General features: G+C 51.9%; 9 protein-coding genes across 9 annotated transcripts; 3 read left to right on the top strand and 6 right to left on the bottom strand.

Moving 5' to 3' along the window:
• Positions 1-1,053: 1,053 nt before the first annotated feature.
• Positions 1,054-3,026, top strand: BDV17DRAFT_289892 (terpene synthase family protein; the record flags this gene model as incomplete). Its single annotated transcript, XM_073761760.1, has 4 exons — positions 1,054-2,001; positions 2,052-2,166; positions 2,220-2,512; positions 2,589-3,026. The coding sequence occupies 4 exons, from the start codon at positions 1,054-1,056 to the stop codon at positions 3,024-3,026; spliced, it is 1,794 nt and encodes a 597-aa protein (XP_073617118.1).
• Positions 3,027-4,249: 1,223 nt separating this feature from the next.
• Positions 4,250-6,200, top strand: BDV17DRAFT_297734 (CobW domain protein; the record flags this gene model as incomplete). The annotated part of the gene is made up of 5 exons (XM_073763552.1): positions 4,250-4,315; positions 4,383-4,471; positions 4,563-4,907; positions 4,981-5,430; positions 5,492-6,200. 5 exons carry the CDS (start codon positions 4,250-4,252, stop codon positions 6,198-6,200), a joined length of 1,659 nt encoding a protein of 552 aa, XP_073617117.1.
• Positions 6,201-6,251: 51 nt separating this feature from the next.
• BDV17DRAFT_259327 (inorganic phosphate transporter) lies at positions 6,252-8,362 on the bottom strand. The gene is made up of 3 exons (XM_073757424.1): positions 8,030-8,362; positions 7,556-7,983; positions 6,252-7,499 (listed from the first exon to the last, which is right to left on the bottom strand). Exons 1-3 carry the CDS (start codon positions 8,203-8,205, stop codon positions 6,379-6,381), a joined length of 1,725 nt encoding a protein of 574 aa, XP_073617116.1. The 5' UTR covers positions 8,206-8,362; the 3' UTR covers positions 6,252-6,378.
• Positions 8,363-8,799: 437 nt separating this feature from the next.
• BDV17DRAFT_289888 (uncharacterized protein) lies at positions 8,800-9,345 on the bottom strand (the record flags this gene model as incomplete). Its single annotated transcript, XM_073761759.1, has 3 exons — positions 8,800-8,889; positions 8,970-9,136; positions 9,204-9,345. 3 exons carry the CDS (start codon positions 9,343-9,345, stop codon positions 8,800-8,802), a joined length of 399 nt encoding a protein of 132 aa, XP_073617115.1.
• Positions 9,346-11,875: 2,530 nt separating this feature from the next.
• Positions 11,876-12,686, bottom strand: BDV17DRAFT_289887 (uncharacterized protein; the record flags this gene model as incomplete). The annotated part of the gene is made up of 2 exons (XM_073761758.1): positions 11,876-12,166; positions 12,351-12,686. 2 exons carry the CDS (start codon positions 12,684-12,686, stop codon positions 11,876-11,878), a joined length of 627 nt encoding a protein of 208 aa, XP_073617114.1.
• Positions 12,687-12,870: 184 nt separating this feature from the next.
• On the bottom strand, positions 12,871-13,432 carry BDV17DRAFT_259324 (uncharacterized protein). The gene has a single exon (XM_073757423.1). The coding sequence runs from the start codon at positions 13,414-13,416 to the stop codon at positions 12,934-12,936; it is 483 nt and encodes a 160-aa protein (XP_073617113.1). The 5' UTR covers positions 13,417-13,432; the 3' UTR covers positions 12,871-12,933.
• A 1,442-nt stretch (positions 13,433-14,874) lies between these two features.
• BDV17DRAFT_280847 (GMC family oxidoreductase) lies at positions 14,875-16,686 on the bottom strand (the record flags this gene model as incomplete). Its single annotated transcript, XM_073759947.1, has 2 exons — positions 14,875-16,169; positions 16,221-16,686. The coding sequence occupies 2 exons, from the start codon at positions 16,684-16,686 to the stop codon at positions 14,875-14,877; spliced, it is 1,761 nt and encodes a 586-aa protein (XP_073617112.1).
• A 1,273-nt stretch (positions 16,687-17,959) lies between these two features.
• BDV17DRAFT_259322 (Lactonase, 7-bladed beta-propeller-domain-containing protein) lies at positions 17,960-19,384 on the top strand. Its single transcript, XM_073757422.1, has 3 exons — positions 17,960-18,361; positions 18,422-18,917; positions 18,990-19,384. The coding sequence occupies exons 1-3, from the start codon at positions 17,982-17,984 to the stop codon at positions 19,299-19,301; spliced, it is 1,188 nt and encodes a 395-aa protein (XP_073617111.1). The 5' UTR covers positions 17,960-17,981; the 3' UTR covers positions 19,302-19,384.
• A 722-nt stretch (positions 19,385-20,106) lies between these two features.
• On the bottom strand, positions 20,107-20,998 carry BDV17DRAFT_259321 (uncharacterized protein). Its single transcript, XM_073757421.1, has one exon. The coding sequence runs from the start codon at positions 20,871-20,873 to the stop codon at positions 20,592-20,594; it is 282 nt and encodes a 93-aa protein (XP_073617110.1). The 5' UTR covers positions 20,874-20,998; the 3' UTR covers positions 20,107-20,591.
• Between the last annotated feature and the right edge of the window lie 1,310 nt (positions 20,999-22,308).

The raw sequence follows: 22,308 nt of genomic DNA, 5'->3' as shown, positions 1-22,308 counted from the left end.
CTTAATTTACGGACTTCCCGGGTGATACTGTATGCTGCGATGAACAACCGTTCCGTGAACCTGATAGCGAGTAACTGTGCATCCACGTCGCCATAATAGCGGAAAGAGTATGAGTGCAACGGGAATGCACCACCTTGCTGTTCCCAACTGGCTCACTCCTCGCATAAGCCTTTCGCCAACTGCACTCACCGATTCGAACGCCTTAACCAAAACTGATACCTAGTATAAATGAGCTCGGTTTGGCGATCGGTGATTCATGATTCATGGGTCTAGGTCTGGGAGTGCCGCGGTGCGGTGGGGAACGGGGATGATGAAAACGCACCTTGGGAGCATGTGCCGGTCTCGTCCGGCGTTCTGTAATTTCGGCGTGAAAGAAGATAAGTCAGGTTGCAGCTCTTCGCCGAGAATGGCGTCTTTGAAGTATTTCACACTTGCGTCCAGGTGGGTCTCGACCCCGGCGACGTTGTGTTGGAGAGTACCGCAGTCGAATCCTGCCACGAAAGAAAATGCGATGCGAAGCAAATGATGGGCTCAGCGGGGAATATCTTTTGCTGTCATCCCAGATAAAATATTGCCCGTCCGTTCTGGTCAGACCAATGCGTTAAACCTAGCAAGGATACGGTATCATCTCCTGATGTCTTACCCAAGCAAAATGCTTCGCAGTCGTGTGGAGCCTTTCGTAGGACGAGTCGGCGCAGAGTACGGCAGCGAATATGGCCACTAAGAAAAATGTAATGGGTAGATCCCAGAAAGCCAAATTCCGAGAGCTCCTGAAGGTTATAGGAGCCAAGCGGGATATTGTTCCGAGAGGCCAGGAACATTCCAAGGTTGTGTTAGGCACCCTGGTCACAATCAGACCACTCCGAGGGCAACTACAGCATAGGGAAGGAGAATGCCGGCGAAGTAAAAGCAGTGTCAGGGATGGAAATTGGTTGTCTCGGGGCAAGTCTTCGAGTAAGTCGAATTTACGTACATTCTTGTTGTGTACAGCATGGCTCGCTCTTCATAGTAATTCTTCATAGTACGTCATCTCGCGCCTCACTCTGTGACACCATGGAGGGCGTCTTGAAGAAGATACAAAAGAACATCCTCGGGGCAAGCGGCACGGTTCCTGCCCCTCCTCAGAGTCTGCAGCAACCTAAGTCCGTCCACGCCCCCGTCCTCCTCCATCACGCCCAAGCGCTCGTCAGGCGCATCGCAGTGAGCATCGCCTCCGATAATGGAGTAGGCTCTATGACACCATCAATATACGACACCGCCTGGTTGTCCATGATCCCGAAACCCGGAGAAAAAGGCAGGAACGAGTGGCTGTTCCCCGAATGCTTCGAGTACCTTCTTGATCAGCAGAATGAGGAGGGTGGGTGGGACCTTCTCAACCAGGGTGGTCAACAAGGGAGTCGAAAGTATCCCGAGCACCTCGCAATTCCAGAATGCATTGTTCACTCCCTTGCGGCGCTTCTGGCGCTCCTTACCCACTTCAAGGATGATAGATCTGTGTCGCGTGATGGCGAGAAACCGCTGAGTCGGGGCTTGGCAACGATATCCAAGGCAAAGCGCTTCCTTGACCAGAAGCTCAAAGTCTTACAATTGGAAGGAATAACGCATCTTGGCTTCGAGCTGCTTGTCCCAACTGTCTTGAACTTGCTCGAGGACAACGGGCTGCGGTTCGAGTTCCCCGCGAAAGAAGAGTTGATGGCAATGTATAAGGAGGCATCAAGCGTGAATCTGGAGTTGCTTTATGAAAATAATGGTCCGTGCCGGCTTTGCTTCTTTCCTCTCGAGGCATTCCTAGATCATATCGACCTTGAGCGACTTGGGAATCTCGTTGGTCCCGCCGGCATCTGCGCATCTCCGGCGTCTACTGCTGTGTTTCTGATATACTCTCCGACATGGAATACGCAGTGTGAGGAATACCTTCGAGATGCGGTTCACAAGGGTCCTGGAAGGGGAAATGGGTCGGTAGGGAGTGTTTTCCCCTTGGAGATATTTGAGGCGAGCTGGGTACGTACCTTTCCTCTGGTTAAAGATCCCACCAACTGACCGATATTCAGGTCCTGAGCGCGCTTCTTGACAACGGGTTTTCAATGGATGAACTCGCAAAGCGAGATGTGGACATAATTTTCCGTGTCCTTGAGCGTGAAGTCGAAGACGGTGTTGTTGGTGCTAGTATGCTCTCGTGTCCATTCTCTTACGAATATCTACTAATGCAGTTGCCGAAGCATCCACCTTCTACCCTGACGCCGATAATACATCTCGAGCCATCACACTTGTCAATATCCCGGGGTACAAGGTCAGCCCCGTAGCCATGATAAGGAGGTTCGAAGGCGACGAATGCTTTAAGACCTTTGACGACCGAGTGCCGAATTCCCTTACAAGTATGAGTGCCAACGCCAACGTCCTCAATTGTCTTGTGCACAGTCCAGATCCGGATGCCTTCAGCGCCCAGATTGAGAAGGTCGCCAAGTTCCTTTGTGAGCGGTCCTCGGAGGGGAAAAAACTCGTTGATCACTGGGTAAATCACTATCACTCCCTGTAGTATATCACAGGTCCGTTACAGATGGGAGGAACGCTAACCGATCAAATACCAGAATACCTCGGAGTTTTACACCATAATGACCATCACTCAATCCCTCTGTGCCCTAAGCCCCCGCAACGGCCAATCGAGCGTATTCGCCATATCATTCGAGCTGATCTTCGAAACCATCCCGATATGCCTCCAAAAGCTGCAAGCGTACATTCTCCGAAATCAGAAACCTAATGGGTCATGGGGCAGCATGGACTCTACAGAAGAAACTGCATACGCAGTACTAGCGCTGTCGCAACTTTATCCACACGTCCAGTTGCTTGGGCTCCAAGAAAGGTTAGATACTGTTCTAGCTATATCGCGAGGAAAGCAGTTTATTCTTGACCGTTGGGTTCCAGGGTGTCCGATCCCGGACTGTATGTGGACGGGAAAGGTTCTCCAGGGATTTTCCTATGTTGGGGAAGCGTATGTTCTTGCTGCGTTAAAGACAATGCCATGGTGAGAATGAATAGGCCCAGAGTGACGTCAAGGACTTCAGTCGTCTTGCTTATATGGCCAAACCGCCTGTCGCTGTATCAAATATTCGTTCCAAACGCCTTTCGGCAAAGGACAAGGATCAATGCATTATCTACAAGGATACTGAGACGGTTCACAACTGAACCTTGGGATAAATAATTAAGAGTCCTAACTTTGAAAGGCGCAGAAGCACGTTGTAAACTAAGTGAAGTGGGTAGAAAAAAAACTTCCCTTACTCCTACACACAAAAACTCGCAAGAAATGACTTTGGAGCCCGGACCCCAGTATATATACAAACAGAGCATGACGCACCACCATGTCCACAAACACAACTTGCAACACTAGTCCCAGCAGCACTCAACCATGCCGGTGTCCGCATTCGCATGACCAAGTCCACGCCTGCGGAAATTCACAGTGCCCGTCCGCAACCGCAACCGATGAAGGTGACGAGAACCCAAACTCAAATACGTTTTCCACATCCACCGCGGCCTCGAGTCACGTCGATGTCAGCACGAAAATCGACATTTCAGAGCCAGAAGTGGATTTCATTGCCTGCGGCAATTACTGGCGGAGCTTTGAGGGCGCTGAGTCCGAGTCCGAGTTCGAGTCGAAAGAGAAAGAATCTCGCGATCGATATATCGGCCCCTAAAGTTGAGGACCTAAAAATACTTGAGTATATGGCAGGAGATGTGGAGCCGAGCTTCCCGAATGTTTACTGTACTGAGGTGGTCATGGGCATGGGCGTTGCACACTACGCCTCATCAACCACCTAGTTTCCTCCCTTCGTTTATTATTATATATCTCGTTGAATTTTTGCGTATGTTGATAATGAGATCGCCATCCAATAAGATCCTCCATAAATTGTCTTATCTTCGGCTAACCCTAACCCGGGGACCCTGGGGCCGCCGGGATAGGTACCTTGAGAGCGCCCTTGACGAATCACATCGACGCAAATGTCATTCTCGAGCAATCGACCCCATATATCGGATACAATATGGAAGCTTGGGTGCATGGAGAAAGGTGGTGGGATGCATGGCGAGATACCTTGGGGGCGTGCTAAGGGTTTCTGTGGTTGGGATTTGTATATAAGGTGTTGGAAGGAGCGCACAATTTAATTTGGACTTACGAGGTTCAATTCTTTCGTTGAATTCATCTTTCAACTCATTGGTAGACTCCGTCTCTGATTTTTGTGAAAAGGTAGCAAGCAAGATGATCGCGAGGGAAGAGAAAGAGGAGACTCGCCAGCTCCCTGTTACCCTCCTCTCGGGGTTCCTGGTACGTCCACCCCGCAATCAAGCACCGCTGAAGCCACGAGCCCGTGCAAAATGCTAACAACCCCCAGGGAAGCGGCAAAACCACCCTCCTCGAACACATCCTCAAATCTCCCTCCCACGGTCTACGCATCGCGGTAATCGTCAACGACATGAGCTCGTACGACCATTCCCTTTCCACCTCCTCCCCCTTCTCCCTCTCATCCCATGATCACAAACAAACTAACACCCTATTCTCTCTTTGAACGCAGCCTAAACATCGACGCAGCCCTAATAACGCACCACAAAGTCTCCCAAACAAAAGAAAAACTCATCCAGCTGCAAAACGGTTGTATCTGCTGCACGTTGCGCGGCGACCTCCTCTCCGAACTCGCGCGCCTCACGAAGCAGAAGGAGGTTGATTACGTTGTTATTGAGTCCACGGGTATTAGTGAGCCCATGCAGGTTGCGGAGACTTTCACGAGTGAGTTTAGCATGGCTATGCTTGAGGCTGAGGGGGAGGGGAATGGGAATGGCATGGATATCGATGACAAGGAGGGTGAGGAAAATGGTGCAGCGGAGATGGATGAGGAGACTAGGAAGATACTGCAGGAGATGTATGTCTTCCACCCTCGTTTCGTATTCCATACTCCGAGCAGAAACTGACGGAGGCTGTGTTTTTACCTGCAGAGCCCAAATGGGCGGCCTCCACACCCTCGCAAAGCTCGACACAACGGTAACTGTAATCGACACATTCAACCTCCTCTCCAACTTCGACACAGCCGAGTTCCTATCGGACCGATACGGCACGGACCAAATCATCCCCGAAGACGAACGCACAATCTCCGATCTCATGGTCGACCAGATCGAGTTCGCGGACGTGCTGATCATGAACAAGATCGAGACCGTGGATGAGGAGACAAAGAATAAAATCAGACGGCTGATTGGATTGCTTAATCCTGATGCGAAGTTAATTGAAGCCAGCTATAGTAAGGTCGACGTGAAGGAAATTATTGGCACGGGGAGGTTTAATTTCCTCAAGGCTGCGGCTGGTGCGGGGTGGTTGAGGAGTTTGCATGAGATGACGGTGAGGGAGACGGGGGTGGGCAAGAGGATGGCGCCTAAGCCTGAGACGCTGGAGTATGTTTGTTCAGTGCCTTTGAGATTTTGCTGAATGGGAATCTGACGATGACAATGGCAGATACGGCATCAATAACTTTGTCTACACTGCCCGACGCCCTTTCCACCCTCGACGGCTGTTCCAGCTAATTCACGATAAGTTTATTCTGCTGCAGTCGCTGAACAGCCATGACCATGACCACGGCAACGGCGATGACCATGACGAAGATGACGACGAGGGTGAGAATGATGTCGAAGAAGAGGAGGAGGAAGACGAAGAGTCAGACACAGAAATAACCGACTTCGACCAACCAGACCAATCCGTAATCCTCGCGAACAAACGCGCGAGCAAAGCCTTCGGCCCAGTCCTGCGCTCAAAGGGCTTCTTCTGGCTCGCAACCCGCCCCATGCACTTCGGCGAATGGAGCCAAGCGGGCGGAATGCTCACAGTGGGCTGCGGAGGACCCTGGTTCGCTGAAGTCCCCGACGAGGGATGGCCAGAGGACAAAGACGTGCGGGAGTCCATCGAGCGCGATTTCAAGGGGAAATGGGGAGATCGGAGGCAGGAGTTGGTGTTTATTGGGGAGGGGCTGGATCCGCAAGCTATTACGGAGTTGTTGGACGAGTGTTTGCTCGACGATAAGGATTGGAAGAGGTGGGAGAGGGTTATGGGGGATAAGAAGTTGGATAGGGCAGTCAAGGCGGAGAAGTTGGGGGAGATGTGGGAGGACGGGTGGGAGGATTGGCCGGGAGTTGATGAGGAGGAGTTTGGGGATTTGCTTGGGAGGTAGAATCTAGCATTCAAGAAGAGAAGGAGATGAATTCAGTCACTATTAACCGATCGAGACCGTAAATACATTAATACTCTATCAACAGCTCAGCAAAGAAGCTAGTAAGACATATAAAGAGAGGGGGAAATGCACTTCCGTGGTTGTTGGCGTTGAGAAGGCATCGGACCAGGTATCACATTTAGACGTTGTAAGACATACCCCAGCGAGGAGCATTGACGATGATCCCGACCAGGCAACCAGAGATGATACCAGTGACAGGGAGAGTGATGATCCAGCCCATGTAGATCCAAGCGACCATACGCCAGTTGATAGTCTTGTAGGTACCGTTGCAGAGACCAACACCAACTGTGGCACCAGTAATACACTGGGTAGTAGAAACAGGGAGCTTCAGCTTGGTAGCCATGATAACGGTGATGGCGGAACCAAGTTCCATGGTGAATCCACGAGAAGGCGAGTGCAGGGTGATACGGTTACCCAAGTTGCGCATCAGGTTGTACCCGTACGTCCAGAGACCGATGACAAGCGAGACACCACCAAAGGCCAAAATCCAGTAAGGGACTTCTGTCTTGGAGCCCTCGAGGGTACCGTGGCGCCAGACGGAGTAGATAGTGGCGTAGGGGCCGACGGCGTTAGACAAGTCATTGGCACCGTGGGCGAATGAGGCAGTGGAGGCAGTAAGAACCTGCAGGAAAGAGAACATGTACTCGGCCTTGTTGTCGTAGTGTTCGGCGTGGGCGTGGGTCATCTCCAGATCACCAGTGAGGAGATTGCGCTTGTTCTGCATGGAGACAACGTCCTGCTCGACACCGCGGAAGAAGATGCGCTTGGCCTGCCAGAAGAGGACCTGAGGGCTGTAGGGGCCTCCTTCGGGACGGGGACCAGTGATGCGCAGCTTGTCCTCGTTGCCCTCTTCGGGTTCGGCGGCGGCAACGACGCTAGGCTCGACTTTGGGGTCGGAAGAGGCCTCGCCGCCGACCTTGTGGGCAGTTTCCTCGTCATTGCCGGCGGCACGCTCAGCCTGGAGCTGGTCCATGGTCTTGTGGCCGCGGTAGTAGTCCTGGACTGCCTCGTGGCCTTCAGGGCGCGGAGGGACCTCGCCGCGGCGGAGAACGAGAGGGCCCATGAGCAGGTGCCAGGGACGGAGCTGCCAGTCGTCGCAGATGACACGGCGGTACAACCAGGGGGCAAGGATGACAGCGGCGAGAACAGCCATGACAGCGCCAGTTCCGACAACGGTTCCTGCAATCTCTCCGCCGTTGAGGTCGATTCTGCTGGAGCCACCCTTCCACACGATGAGCACTGCTTCTGTTAGCACTGTCAAGGTTGATGTAATAGGAGCCGCTCCAGGGACATACTGGCAAGAAGAGCAGACGTGACGAAGAAGTATAACGGAACGGTGTAGAGAGCCTTGAGAGCCGGCGCGGCGCGGCGCAGAACACCATACTTGGTGATCAGGAAGATGATGGCACCAAAGGCACCAGAGCAAAAGGGCGCGATGATCCAGGCAAGGAAAACCTGGACAACACCAGAGTTGATGTCTCCTCCCCACCAGATGACACCGTCAGCACCGACAAGAGCAACACCCATGCCAATGACACCGCCCATGATGGAGTGGGTGGTGGACACTGGAAGACCGATCTTGGTGGCGAAGGAAAGGTAGAGAGACGAGCCGACAAGGGCGCACATCATGCCCAGCATGAGGAGGGGGGCATCGTTCTCGAAGCGGTCGAGGTCGACGACCTTGGTTCGGATAGTATCAGCGACCGTAGCACCTACACCAATACTAATCGTTGTTAGTTGAGCCTATATGGAAGTATAGAGAGACATACCCTCCACTAAACTCCATGATTGTGGCCAGGACCATAGCCTGCCAGTACTTGACGGAGCGCGAGGACACCGAGGTGGCCCACGAGTTGGCGACATCGTTGGCACCAATGTTCCAGGCATCGAGAAAGGCAAAGATGGTACCCAGAGCGAGGATGTAGTCGAAGTGGTGAAGAGCCATGGCGGGCGTGGCTGCGGCAGTGGCAGATGAGGTGGTGTATACCAAGATCGACCTTGTTGCTTGTCAGAACTCTGGTGTGAGGGGTGGGAAGCAAGCAGTTTTATACACAAAGAACATGCAATCATAGCAGTCAACCAGCGACAGACAGCATCTACTCTCCTCGCAGATACTACTATGCAGTCGAGATTGCCCGATGAATGCCCAGAGACGCCAAGAGCCTCCGCCTGAATCCTTGACCACGAAGAAGCTCCCTTGGGATCTATTCTGCGCCCAATCAGCAAGCCCTAAGTAGAAACGTGTCTACAGCATCGGCAAAGGCCGTGGGATGCGCCCTCTTCCCTGTCCGCCTTTTCTCGTATGCTGCCTTGGCGTCTCGCCACGATTTCCACGGCTCTTGTCGATATTGTAAAGGCCAATCCGAGACCTGTCGTTCGCCATGCGCCGCTCGTCTACGACTCGCAGCTGCCATCCACGTTTTCTACGAGCTAGAAAAATCTCGAAGTCCTCGCCAATGCATGTATTCTATTGGAGTCTTAATCAAGGAAAACACCCGCTAGCTTCGTCAAAACATGAAAATATCCTGTTGCAGTTCAGTCACCCGGTCGCGTGTCCGGCCCCTCTCAGCTGCTCTATCTGCCCCTGCAACCTCTGAATGTAGTCCACGGCGGCCTCAACCAGCTCCGCCTATAGTAGGTAAAATCCCCGATTAGAAGCGGTCTCGTGGGGAGATGCACGACTTGCATTGGCTCTGGGGTGACTCGTACCTTCGTCCCTCCTGTCCCTACACTCCCATTGCCATTCCCCGGGCCTGCGCCCTCCAGCATCGCCGCTATCCGGTCCAAGGCAGCCTTCATGCGGTCGCGATTCTGCTTCTGCGCTTGGGCGTGTTGTTTCCGCTTGGAGTCCATCGGGCTCTCCGGCGCCACCAGCACTATTGAGCCTAGTATTCGCCCGCACTCTGAGCATCCATACCGGCGCAGGAAAAAGTAAGCACTCACCCTTCGGGCGCAACTCGACCAGTTTGCCCCTCGCACTTGAAATCGACCTTCGCTTGCTCGAAGTCGAATATGAATGTGAGTGGGAATGTGATGTAGTGGACCGGCCAAGGGGTGCCAATCGTCCATCAAGCTCAGTCGACATGGTTGGCATTTTCTTGCTGTTCCTGCCAAGGGGCTTCCCGTTGCTTGGGCTCTTGGGTTCTTGGGTTCTTGGTTATGGGCAAAGATGAGTATGCTTGTGTTCAAAGACAAAGGAAACGGGTAGCTTATCTATTCGCTCACATCGAGTACTATCTATTTGAGCGCTGCATACCGCAATTCAGGCATTATAGTTATCGTTAGGAGGCCCCGTACCCCGACACAATCTACTTGGCTTAGGCCTCCATGAGTGCACGTTTGGTCGCGTGCGCTGTTATTGGGTACTTTGCGCCTCGTAGGCTCCTTTTCTAATTGGGGATGGGCCGGATATTACTGGGGGCCGGTGGAAAGATGGATCCTTGGAGGCCGAGAGTTGTTGTTTTGGTTTCCCCCGCAGCGTCAGACTGCGTACATCACTAGCTGGACAGGAATATTGGGCCAAACAATTAGCTAAGACGGCCTGTTCAGATATCAGTGTCAGTCCATTGGTGCAAACCGCCGGCCTGGCTGCAGCTATGGAGCAAAACTCTTCAGTTATTTTGTTCGTTGCGAGGTCTGTACTTTCGTGGAATGATCTGTCCCATCTGGCACACAGAGTACGTTGGTAAGGCCAAATCCATTTCCACCGGATCATCACTGTCACAACCAGTGCGCTCGCAAGTCTGAAATCATAGCCGCAATTTTCAATGACCACTCCACGGTCTTACCATCCGGGACTTCTAATTGCGAAGGGGCCGCCGTCGAAACCCACCTCCGAGCTGTGAGTGGTAGAACTTCTATCTGGTTGAGTCTCGACGACGTATTTACTGTAGAAACTTATGAGAGATAGCAACCATGTCAGCCTTTCGGGCACAGAATGCCACCTGCCTAGTTCGCCTCTTCCTTCAGCGCCTAGACAAAAAATTATGATCTAGATGTCAACGACTCAACGCCGCCTTGTCTTCCAAACCGAGCGTCTCGACTCATCGACAAGAAACGCGACCTTGTGGCAAGACAGACTTTTGCATCGGCTTCCTCCGAGCAGTGGCACGGGTTTCAGGCACACGAAGTAACGATCCGACGATGTAAGCATGACAATCTCAGCTGCAGCCTGCGGCATGATCAAGCTCCAGTTCATCTTGGCACACCGGCTACAGAGGACGTAACAGTCCGCTCGCCACAATACCAGTGCCAAGGGCGCGATGGCAAGAAATTCTGGAATAGATATGAACCCTCAGTGTCTAATAAAAGACCTGGGCAGCAGCGCGAACGAGTCTGGTGCGCACGTGGGGTCATAAGGGCTATGATTGGGTGTGGGTCGTCTACATCGTGCATGCAGGTGGGCCACATTCAATCGACAACCACCAATTGGTAATTCTGCTTCATTGTTTTAGACTACACATATCAGAGTCCAGGCTGGCAAGCCCGGGTTCCTACCCTTATGCGTACCATCTGCGAACCGTGCCCTGGGCACCGGGCAGACAGTCAACAATTCATGATATCATTGGCGTCCACTCGCGGTGATCCTCATAAAGTGGACATCCGCTGACAGACTGGCAGGCAGGCAGCAACGGCCCGCGAAGGCTGGGCGGCACCAATATATGCCTTAAGAGACTGAGACCAAGACTTGAACTAGAGCCTGCTCTGCTTCCCTTGTGCTGCGCCAAGTCGGTCCAGAATTGGAGAGCAAGACCTGTCTCAAGCTTTCCGGGCCGCGCTCATTATTGGGTCCTCAAATGTGAGCACCGCTGTATGTACAGTATATGCTCGACAGCTTCTGGTAGATAATGTGCAAGCGAAACAGTCACATTGTGTTTTCTGGCTGCGGTTATGCCCGTGACTCCTGAATACACTGCTACGAATCTGGGTACGATTCCTATTATTTGTTCTGATGACTTTGTCTCATGACGGGGGGGCGTAATATACTCCTTGTCTATGAAAAGAGGGTGCTAAATTGCTCTGTAATCATGCTAATAGGAGGCTCGGTTGGGAGTGTAGCTATAATATACCATGGAATTAACACACAGGTGTTTCTAGTCTTGGAAGTTCCCGTGACTCTCCTCTTGGGCCTGATGGACGGTAGCTGGCAAATAACGCCACGTAGGGAGGGTTGTGGATAGCTTAGAATCAAGTCTCCTACTGTAAGTTCTTCCTGAAGCTGGAAGTGTCTGCTTTAGAACGTAAATTGTGATATTACGGGGATAGAGGGTGCTTATAGTTAAAGATAGCTTAAATTATACCCATTCGTCTGGTATTTCATATGTAAATTTATACTTCCTATAAAGTATCCTGTCCGACTGGCCACTAGTTCTATGCAAATGATTTCCTATCTTACTGTGGTCGTTCGTCGAACACTATTACTTTTTGCAGTTGATGATATTGAGCTCTGATTAGAATCTAGCTGCCATGCATCATCTCAGGCTCGGTTATACGCCATACAATCGTTCAGTTGTTCCATACAAGGTATATATATAGTCCAGTTCTTTCTTCAGTTGCTCTACGTCCCAGGTGACTCATGCCGCTCCATCCTGTTCCTCCAACCCCGAGCTGGTCTGTCATCGCTGCGAACTCCCATGCACTGCAAACAGGGACCCGTACGCCGGCGGCGGCGGCGGCGAGTATCGCGCAGGGGGTGTTGCGTGTCGAAACAGCGCCGCAGCACTCCCTTCGCTCCCGCCCGAGTCTGAGCTATCTGAACCTGGGCTCGAGTTTTCTTCGTCAAAGCTATCATCTTCGGAGCTGTCAACCGCAGAACTGTCAACCTCCGAAATATCATCCCCAGAGCTATAGTCCTTGGGGCTGTCCTCGTCCTGATCTGACGAACTCTCCAAGCTTGATTCGCCGGTCTAGTTTATTGAAGACTCGCTGTCATAGTCGTCTGTGTCCCAGCCGTCTGAGTCCGATAATTCGAGTTCGTCTTCTACGCGCAATAACAGATCTGCTTTTCGCAGTACCAGTTACCAAGTCAGGCACAGTCTATGGCGGAGAGGTTCCGTTTCAGACATGTTGGGGTTTATTCAAGACCAATACTTTGAGAAACGCGTCAACGATGCATGAAGGGTAGCGCGACTTATAACTCGGTGAGAGCAAGACAACGTGGTACATCACTCTCTTCACCATCACTTCTGTTCGCAGGCACTCCAAACGACCTTCTGTCCGAGCCGTCAGTATCATATGGGCTGTATTCCTTGGAGCTTTGATATTCCAATCTCCTATCTGGCCCTTCTTGGGGTCTCGCTTGTCTTCTCCGAACCCGCTAAGCGCCGCTATCGTTCGTCGCCTCAGATTTATCGGAGGGTAAATAGTCCTGTCTCCTCCGGGATTCTCCTCCCGCTCTTCCTCGTCTGCGCCGTAGCATTTCGCCATTACTGATGTCCGACCCCTAGTCGACCGTCTGCGACGTAGGCATCAGTATTACCCCACGATTCCTCTCCGTTTTGATCCAGGATATCCAGGGCTGGCAAGTTCCTTGCTCGAGAGATTTTCGCTCCAGAACCTTCCGCTCCACTAGCTTGAGCTGGAGAGCCTGCTGCTCTTGATCTTTCTGGTAGAGAGTCATCCGTGGCGTAACCAGTCGACCACAAGCCTGGACTGACCGCTCCTGAACGCGCTCTTAAGCTTGCAACTCTAGAGACCCCTGTTGTGTTTCCCTCTGCTCTCGTGCTGAAAAGTCACCCCTAAAGATACTATGCATATCATCACCATTCATGTTGAGCGAATGCGGAAACTCAATCATCAGCTGGATGTGGTAGCGATACTCTTCCGGCCACATATGGACCTTCTTCACCATGCGCCAAATCTTGTGGTCTGGCGTGATGCTCCTCTGGAGTTCCTTTGCTACCATTTTGGCCCCTTGTCTATGGGAGTCGACTGTACGCAGCTCATTTGAGAAAATCACGGGGCAGCAGAGGTCGTGATGTTTGAGGTGCCCTGGTTTTATGTGCTTATTCGTGGCCGCCGACTCGGGGGCGGAGGCGCTGGTGGGTGGGGAGGCATTGCTCGCAGGTGAAGGTTTCTGTACAGGTAGTGGACATTTTGACGGTGTTGTTGTGAGTTCGGAGGGTATAGTGATTGACTCGGGGAGCAAGGGGATCATCCCGAATATATGCTGCCTCAGACAACGGACTGTTACTGAGGAAAGTCCAGCAAAGCCATTGTTACCATTCTTTGTTCATCGCCACTACCTGAAAGATTGAGGACCTGCTTTGTAGTTTTCTTACAGGGTCAATTGTTTGTTCCCTTCCGTACATTAATCGACGCTCTAGGCAACAAAACACCCTTTAGTGAGCCTATTGCAGTTCTTGCCACTTTGTGTAGATAATTTCCAAGGCATCCAGTGGTCGAGTTAACATTCCCTATGTCGTTGTGGTAATAGAAGAACGATATGTACTTTCTTATTTTACGGTATCTAGTAATATGCCTCGAAGGAAATATCTCTTTTCATTCATGCTTCTCCCTCCTCAAGACATAATTAATAGCACATATCTAGAAGCAAGCACTATCTCACCAGATTAGCTTTCCTTAGTGCTTTCCATACACTTTTTCCATTTCAGATCTCCTGAATAAACTCCAAATTATGCTCAAACCACCGCAACCTCGCGTAGTATAAGCAGTAGCCAGGCCTCGGCAAGCTCACACGCCACATATCGACCGGAATCAATCTCCCCATGAAGACCGCCCCTGTCACCGCCGGCCCATATTCAATCTGCTCAGGAAAGTCAATCAAGATCTCAATCCAGTAATGGTTATGATCTACCTCCTTCGCTACCTCGGGGCAGTTATTATTCCTACAATGCGGTATCATGGTTGCCATGCGGACTTTCGCGAAGCGCGCAATGTCCGGATTAATTTCCCGTTGGACGTCGGTCACGAATTCTTCCATGCGTTGCGATGTGCAACACATAGGGCTGATGAAGAGTATGGGATATGTGCCTGGGCGGCAGACTAGGTTGCTCTCACTGAAGATTACAGGGTCCCTGCCATTTTCGCTGTTGAGGCGGACCATGATGCGAGTGTAGCATTCTTGGCACTTGTCGCAAGGAGAGGTGGATGTGCAGGCTATCATGTTGTCGGTTACTCAAGTTGTCCCGGTTAGCCATGTTCATCCAGTGTGGTGTGGTGGCTTTATATAGCCCTAGTTAGAACGGGTCTTGTCTCCGTTAAACAAGGCCTTTGTTTGCTGACTTTGTCTATTCTGAGAGAGAAAGACTGAAGCTGCCTATTGTTCTTCGGTCATATCTGTAGTGCTTCATTTACCCATATTGGTCCTTGTGGGGAAGGGTCATGCAGGAACCAACAATACGTGCCGGTCAGACTTCATGAACATGCCTGGTAATGATAAACAGCTCAATATGGCTATGGTCCTCGAGAAATGAAGTCATAAAGAAGTCTATGTCTATTTAGTCTATAGTCTATCAGGTCAACGGCAAGAATCGCAAAAAAGTAAAATCAAAAAGAAAAAGGAGACCAAGAAAGAAATGGAAAATTCAAAGCCCCAGTCAGAAAACACCCGACCAACTTCCAAAGGAGCCCGTCGGACAAGACAGCAATCTTCCTAAGCGCTCGCATGATCCTGCAAAATAGCATCGGCAATCTTCAACGCCATCCCATAGAAAACAGTCATGACATGAGACGAAACCTGCGTAGGCGGGATAGACCCATCAATGACACGCAGACCCTTGGTGCCGTAAACCTTCGCCGTGGCATCAACAACACCACCAAGTTCCCTCGACATCATAGAGCAGGTACCGACGGCATGATAGTTCGCGCGGAAGTACTCCGTCACATACTCAGACCACTCCTCGAGATCGGCATCATAAGCAAGGCTATCACCGGGCACAATCTCGCCCTCAAAGTACTCCTTCATCGCACCGCTGTTCTGCAGCTCGCGCGCGAGCTTTGTCGCGGCCGCCTGGCCGAGGACATCAAGCTCGTTGAAGTAGTACTTCGGGTCGTTGACGTACTGCCATAGATAAGGGTCGCTGGAGAGGATATGAACGGAGCCACGGGTAAAGGGGATAAGATCCCACACGTCGAACTTGATTTCGCCGGAGGCGTCCATGAAGAGTTCGGCGTAGGCGACATCCTGGTCTAGGAGCCACTGGCGGGAAACCTCGTACTGGATCTTTAGGGCTGTTGCGTTGTGGAAACCGCCCTGGGCAACGGTCTGCTCGGCCCATTCGTCGAGCTTCGTGTTTAGGAGTTCGATGGCGCGGGGGGCATCCTTGCCGAATGTCTCGGTGAAGTTCGCGAAGTAGGCGGCTTGACCTTGGCCGTATCCAGCGGGGGAAGTGCGCGCGCGGACAGTCGTCGTGGTCTGGTCCTGCATGTTTAGGCCGACGGGGAGCTCCAGGCGCTGGGTGACGTTGGCCGCGTCGAGGACGGACTTGACGCCGATACCAGAATACTCCAGGATCAAAGGCGAGATGGAAGAACCAGCGGCTAGGAGGACCTCGTGGCGGGCATAGGCGTTGAAATTGACGGACTTGTGGGTGCCGAAGTTGACACCCGTGGCCTTGAGATCAGACGAGTCTTCGTCGAAGAGAACCTTTCCGACGACCTGCCCAGTCAAAACCTTCAGATTTCGCCGCTGATGGTTGGGGACGAGCCATTCGCGGGCTGCATCCGCGCGGACCTGGTTCTCCAGCAGGTTGTTCTGGATCATGGAAACACCGCGCGGGCGGCCGCAGAGGAAGTCAACCTGGGTCTGGACCCCCATCGCGGAAGCAGTTTCCATGAGCGCCTTCATGAGCGGAGACCACGGGGTGCCATTGTCGCGGTACCCAGCGTGAACGGTACCGTTGAAACCATGGCAGGAGGGGTCAAAGTAGTGACCAGCAGCAATCTGCTCTTCGGTAGGAGGACGTGCCCGCTCCGCGCTGTTCATGTACTAAAAGACACCATCCCAGTTCCAGCCCTCGTTACCGAAGACCTTCTCCCATGAATCAATCTGGGCTTTGTCTGGACGGGTCCAGGAGTTGCCGTTGACGAGGGTCGAACCACCCAGGCCCTTACCGGACTTGATGAGTTCGGTGCGGTTGTTGATCAGCGGGACAGTGACGAAGTTCTGGTCACCACTGGTGCCAAAGATCTTACCGTATTGATTGGGATCTTCAATGATCGGGCCATCGTTGGACTCGTAGAAGCCCTTTTCGATGATGAGGACCTCGATGTCTGGGTTCTCGGTGAGCTTCGCGGCGACGGTGAGACCGGTCAGACCACCACCGGCGATGATGTAGTCAAAGGTCTTCTCCGCAACGTCGTTGGGGTTGCTGAGGAGGTTGGGCTGGATGTCGATCTGGGAGTCGGAGGTGATGGCTCCCACTGCGGTTGCCAAGGGCAAAAGAAGGGAAGTGCTGGGCTTCATGGCGAGCGCCAGATGAAGAGAGTTGACTTGAAGAAAAGAGCGTGTTGTCAAACGGCCTTAAAGTGGTGTCGAATTTGTGCGTTATATAGACTCTGGGGCTCTACCATGTGCTACAGAGGTTTGTCAGCGATCTTGAACTTCTGCAGGTCCAGAGCCCTACCATTCTCGGCATTGTCGCAACTTTCTTGATGCCTTTCGTCACATGGATGGCGTGGTATGTGTTCATTGGCTCAGTAGAGGGTGATAGACGCAGCTTTGCAGCGATGGGTAGCTTGCGCAGATCAGTGAGCCTATCCACGGTCAGCCTGGCTGATCCATATGCCCACCATGCCACGGCCAGCCACAGCCGGTTCTTTTCCTTCATCCGGTGAACTAGATGGGTCGCAGTAAGCTCTGATAGCCAAAGTCAAATAGTCACACATCCCAAAGACAGTCTTGTTGTGCTTTCTGGCAGTGGGCGGCTCACAAGGTGGTCTTGGCTTACGGATCGCACTGCCCCGAACAACACTGGTGCCTTGATCTCTATCCACCATGACAACGGTATGACCAGGAATTGAGACCACCAAAAAGTCGCAGGCCTCGTACACAGCCCCAATATGTCGTAGTAGGGAAGCGTAATCTCCAAGAGAATCTGTAACTGGATGTCAAACAACGGCCACTCGCTTATCTCTTGACGCCTATCAGATCTATACCAAGACCAAACTAGCAGGTTGAACATGTTTGCCCAGCAACCCGTGAAGATCCAGACCGGACTGCTGAGAAATTGACTAGTAGGACTCGGCCCTTGGCCCCGTGTTGTCGGGCAAGAACAATGATTCGAACAGGTGAGCCTCTCGGCATGCCGGGCCCCCTTCCCTTCGGCATGCCGATGATCTACAGGCCCGCCTTCCTCAGTCTTCAAGTTCGAGTTCCTGTTCGTGCTTTCCTCTGGCTCACTAACTCCGGTTCCTTGCTCACTTGCCGCAGTTAGCCCCGGTGAGTGACACCCCTTTTCGAGGACCTTCGGCGTGCCTTCACATTTTCCGCTGATAGGGCAGTCCTTCACTGAGCTCTTGACCCACCCACCAAACAATTCGCATTCCGCCAAGAGATTCCGACCATCACTGTCGATTCCTCTAGTGCCATGATATCACCCTGGCTTGGCGGGGGGGCGCAGCCAGTCTCAGAGTCGGTGTCTCTTGACGTTAGGCAGTTGGATTATCTAAAATAGAACAGTCTACGCCTATCTACGCCCAGTTCTTCAACGGCACCGAGATCCCACGCGTTCATTCCTTGTGCAAACCAGATCAGTTGCAATGCATCTTCCCCTTTTTACCGCACTTTTGTTTGGCGGCAGCGCCATTGCCTCGCGCCTCTATGCAGCTTCCTACGATGGAGAAGTCACGGAATTAGGGTTCTCTGAATCTGGCACAAATTCTCGGTTGACCTCGCTCTCGCAGACCGCTGAATGTGGCACCAGTCCTTCATGGCTGATGCAGGATGAAGACAACGATATTCTGTACTGTTTGGATGAAGGCGTCGACCTCCCCAATGGGACTTTAACCTCCTTCAAATCCACCTCGAACAGCTCCTTCGCAAAGGTCGACCAACACCAGACCATCTCCGGTCCCGTTTCATCGGCCTTCTACACTCCAGCCAATGCACCAAACCGTCACTTCTTTGCTGTGGCGCACTAGTAAGCATCCTTCCCTGCAAAATCCTGGAAATTGGCTACAGCTAACAATGCACCTTCCAGCTCCGGCTCCGCTGTCTCAACATACTCCGTTGATCCTAAGACCGGCCACTTCAAACTTTCCCAAACTTTCCACTTCACCATTTCAAGTCCCGGTCCAGTGCCCTCTCGACAAGACGCACCCCACCCCCACGGCATCTTCATCGACCCAACTGGAAACTTCGTCCTGGTTCCGGACCTAGGTGCCGACGTGGTGCGCATCTTCTACATCGATCCCACCACTGGCGCTCTTGAGCAACAACAATCTCTAGAAGTCTCTCCGGGATCGGGACCCAGACATGCGGTCTTTTGGTCTCCTCAAGACGCAAATCCTGCTAAGAACTGTTCCGTGCAAACACGGTTCTACCTAGTCACCGAGCTAGATAATTTGCTCCGCGGGTACGATGTTACTTACTCGAAGGACGGCAGATCTATGTTCTTCTCGCAGTTCTATGAGGAGAATACCTATGACGGAGAAACGCCCCCGGATGGTTCGAAGGCTGCGGAGATCGCTCTGTCGGTCAGTTTCCCGCGTCTTTATCTCCTGCCACCCATTCGTTGTTCCTGTGCTAACTTTATCTCTATCCAATAGCCCGACAACGCCCACCTCATAATCTCCAACCGCCTCGACAACACCTTCGGGCCCGGGAAGGACTCCCTTGCCGTCTTCTCCCTGCTCGACTCTGCCCAGAGCCACAACGTGTTCTTTTCCGGTTTATATCCGGCATACGGGACGTCCCCACGCCACTTCTCAATTTCCCCTGACGGTGACATGCTGGCAATTGCGCTGCAGAATAATAAGACTGTTGTGGTCTCGTGGGATGAGGAGAATGGTGCGATTGGGGATTTACTTGGGGAGGTTACCCTTGGCGGGGAGGTTACTGCTGTTCTTTGGGACCTTTGATTGCCCTCTTAGCAAAGTAGACTAGACGTATCGTGATATATCGTCAGGCCGTTCTAGAATATCATTCGTTCTGTTCACCGTGACGAAGTACATATATACAGCCAGCACCTAAATTAGATTAACAAGGAAAACACTCTTTGGCTTCGAGGTCCTGAAGAGCCTACTCGAACTTGCAGGATTAGTATCCCAATTCACACTCAAAAAACCGCGTCCTCTTCGGCCGCCAACCCTGGACGCTTCGGAACTGGCGTTATAGCCGAGGAATAGCCTACATGATAAGATGCAGGCACGGATGGTCAGTTCATCCGAGCTGGGACTCCGCATGGGGCACCATACATAACCTACAGAGTTGATAGCTTCGCAGCAATACTCTGGCCGAGCTCGACTCGGATTCGCTGGGTCTATGGCTCGTGGTACGTAAACTACATATCACTCTGAAAGTCGCGCTGTCTAGTGTAAGGTTAGCTTGTTTGCTCGCCAATTGTCGAGAGCGCTGCTTAGCCACAAGGATGAGGCTGGTGCGGGATGGGAGACTGCAGGTATTTAGTGAGACCTGGATATCTGTTTCCTTTTTCCTTTCTACGTGCCATAACAGCATTTGGTAACCAACATTACTCGTGTGGCCTCAGTCGCTAAGGGCTTTCCGTTGACATCGCGAAATTCATCCCATGTCACGTTCAATTGCACTGAAATTGATATAGCCAACGAGAATCATTTATCGGAAAGATCCAACCTCGTAGCAGCAGCCTCCTGTTTACTTTGTCCAAATTAGACTTGTTAGCGAGAATAATAGTACATACACGACCCAGACCCGACATCCCGAACAAATATGTACACTACAAAAACAATAGAACATTGGTTATAAGGCGTCCTGTTCAATCCTCCTTCCCCAGAGCTTCCGAATCCAACCCGTACATCCGCGCAAAATATACATCAAACACCCAATACAGATTGAGCTGCTCGATCAGCCAAACTGTCCAAGTGTCGTTTCCGGCCCAGACCACTTGGGCATTGGTCTTGAGGATTCTCCGCACCACATACTTCGCGTAGCCCTCCGGAGCCATGTATGCTTGTCCAAGGCTCTCCCAGGCTTCGTTCAATTTCCGCTGGGGGTATTGGTACCTTGTGTCTATGTTTCGGTAGGGGCGAGTCGGTTAGTCAAACTGCTATATTCCGGATGCGTACAGAGGAAGAAGGGAAGGGTGGGAGCACTGGTATTGGCATCGGCATCGGCATGGGATATAGCGCTCACTAGGCTGAAGCTCAATCCTCTGGCCCGACATAGCCGTCCTAACACCACCCCCAGCCCCGGTATAAACCAGCACAACTCTTAACACCAAACGGCTTCATCTCGATCCGCAGTGCTCCCGCGTAGATACGCAGCGCCGCCTTACTCGCACAGTACAAAGCAATGCGACGGGTGCGGCGTATACGAGACAAGCTACTCGTAAATACAATCTTGCCCTTGGACCTGATGAGCATATCCGCAATCTGCCGATCCATCTCAACGATTCCTAACATGTTCGCCTCAAACGTCTTCTGGGCCTCAGCAAGCGAAGTCTCAGTCGCCATTACTAGGGCGCGATAGCCGGTGTTGTGATAAATAATATCTAGTCTGCCGTTCGTTTCTGATGCGATATTTTTTCCCCGTACTGCGGTGATTGATTCTGGTGATGCGATGTCTAGGGCAAGGCAAGTGATGTTCTTCGTGGATCTGAGGTCGTCTACGTTGGATGTTCGGCGCGCGGTGGCGTACACTTTACAATTCAGAGCGGCGAATTCCTTTGCCAGTGAGTAGCCGGTTCTGGATCTTGTGCAGCCGGTAATTAGGACGAATTTCTGTAGGGGTGGCATGTTGACGAATATCGGGAAAGGAAACTGGGGGTTTCACTACAAGTCGTAACTGGAAAGCTCTCGAAATACTGAGTAGAATACGTCCAATGAAACGTGCATTTGAATGAGAAGTAAGGATTTATAATACTATTCCACTGCTCAGGTTTTCTCAGGCACAGAATGATTGCCCTTGCAGTTAAGGAGCAATAACGGGCCGTCGGGGCATCAATCTTCTCTCCGAGCCAACCTAAAGTGACAGCATTGGGTGCATCTTCATCCACTACACCATAGACTGTCACCAACAATCCTCGGTTTAAACGGCGAAGTTGCTGTGCATCACGCGGGATGTTCCCTTGTCGCTGCTGGCTGTACGTCGTTGTGGGCTTACCCGCGGCTGCCGACGAATATCCGGCAGCACGAGAAACACACGGCGGTGATTGTCATGCATGCTGCAATCGGTAATAGTGCTGGAATTATGTCAAGCTTCGTTAGTTAGCTAATCCACCGTCGCTCCGATTTCTGGTCTAGACCTACTACTAATGGTTAATGATTTAAATATGCTCGACGACAGAGTCCCCTCGATACGTTATTGGCGGCATCATAATGTGTTTAGCAGTGGGTAGTTTCGGAGCGGTTCTGCTTAGTACTTTCTGGACTTACTATCTGTATGGAAATAGACAGAGCAAATCGGGGAGAAGAGAAGAGAAGAGAGTTTGGGCTGGCGGAAAATGAGCTCAAGGACTTGGGCGACAAAGAGTGCTAGATTCATCTTCGACATGTAGGGCTAGCGGGACAGAGATTCAAGAGTCTGATACGTCCGCGACTACGCTTAGAGGCCCAAATAGGCCAATTGTGGTCTCTAGAAATCTAAACATACGGATCATATCTACGATGAGTTGGTATGGCACAACCATCGAAGTAATCGGAGTACCTACTATGGCAGGCAATGACAATGTGCCTAGCCTGGCCCGAGGTCTGAAAGCGAGGTGCTTCCCACCTAGGATCTATATTCGCTACATCCTATCTCTGCATCATAGATTGACCCTTTCACTCCGCATCCCAGCCTTCAAGTGTCCACGAGTATCTGTTGCTCCTTCCTTCTACCGCCTGATCTTTGCTCTGTTGCTCTTGTACGGCTTTCGCTGTCCTAACTTACCGCGGATAGAACATTCTA

Source organism: Aspergillus undulatus, assembly GCF_047715775.1.
Source record: "Aspergillus undulatus strain CBS 261.88 unplaced genomic scaffold BDV17scaffold_15, whole genome shotgun sequence".
Lineage (NCBI taxonomy): Eukaryota > Fungi > Ascomycota > Eurotiomycetes > Eurotiales > Aspergillaceae > Aspergillus > Aspergillus undulatus.
Note: the sequence above shows the minus strand (reverse complement) of the source record. Positions and strands in the feature narration are given on the sequence as shown.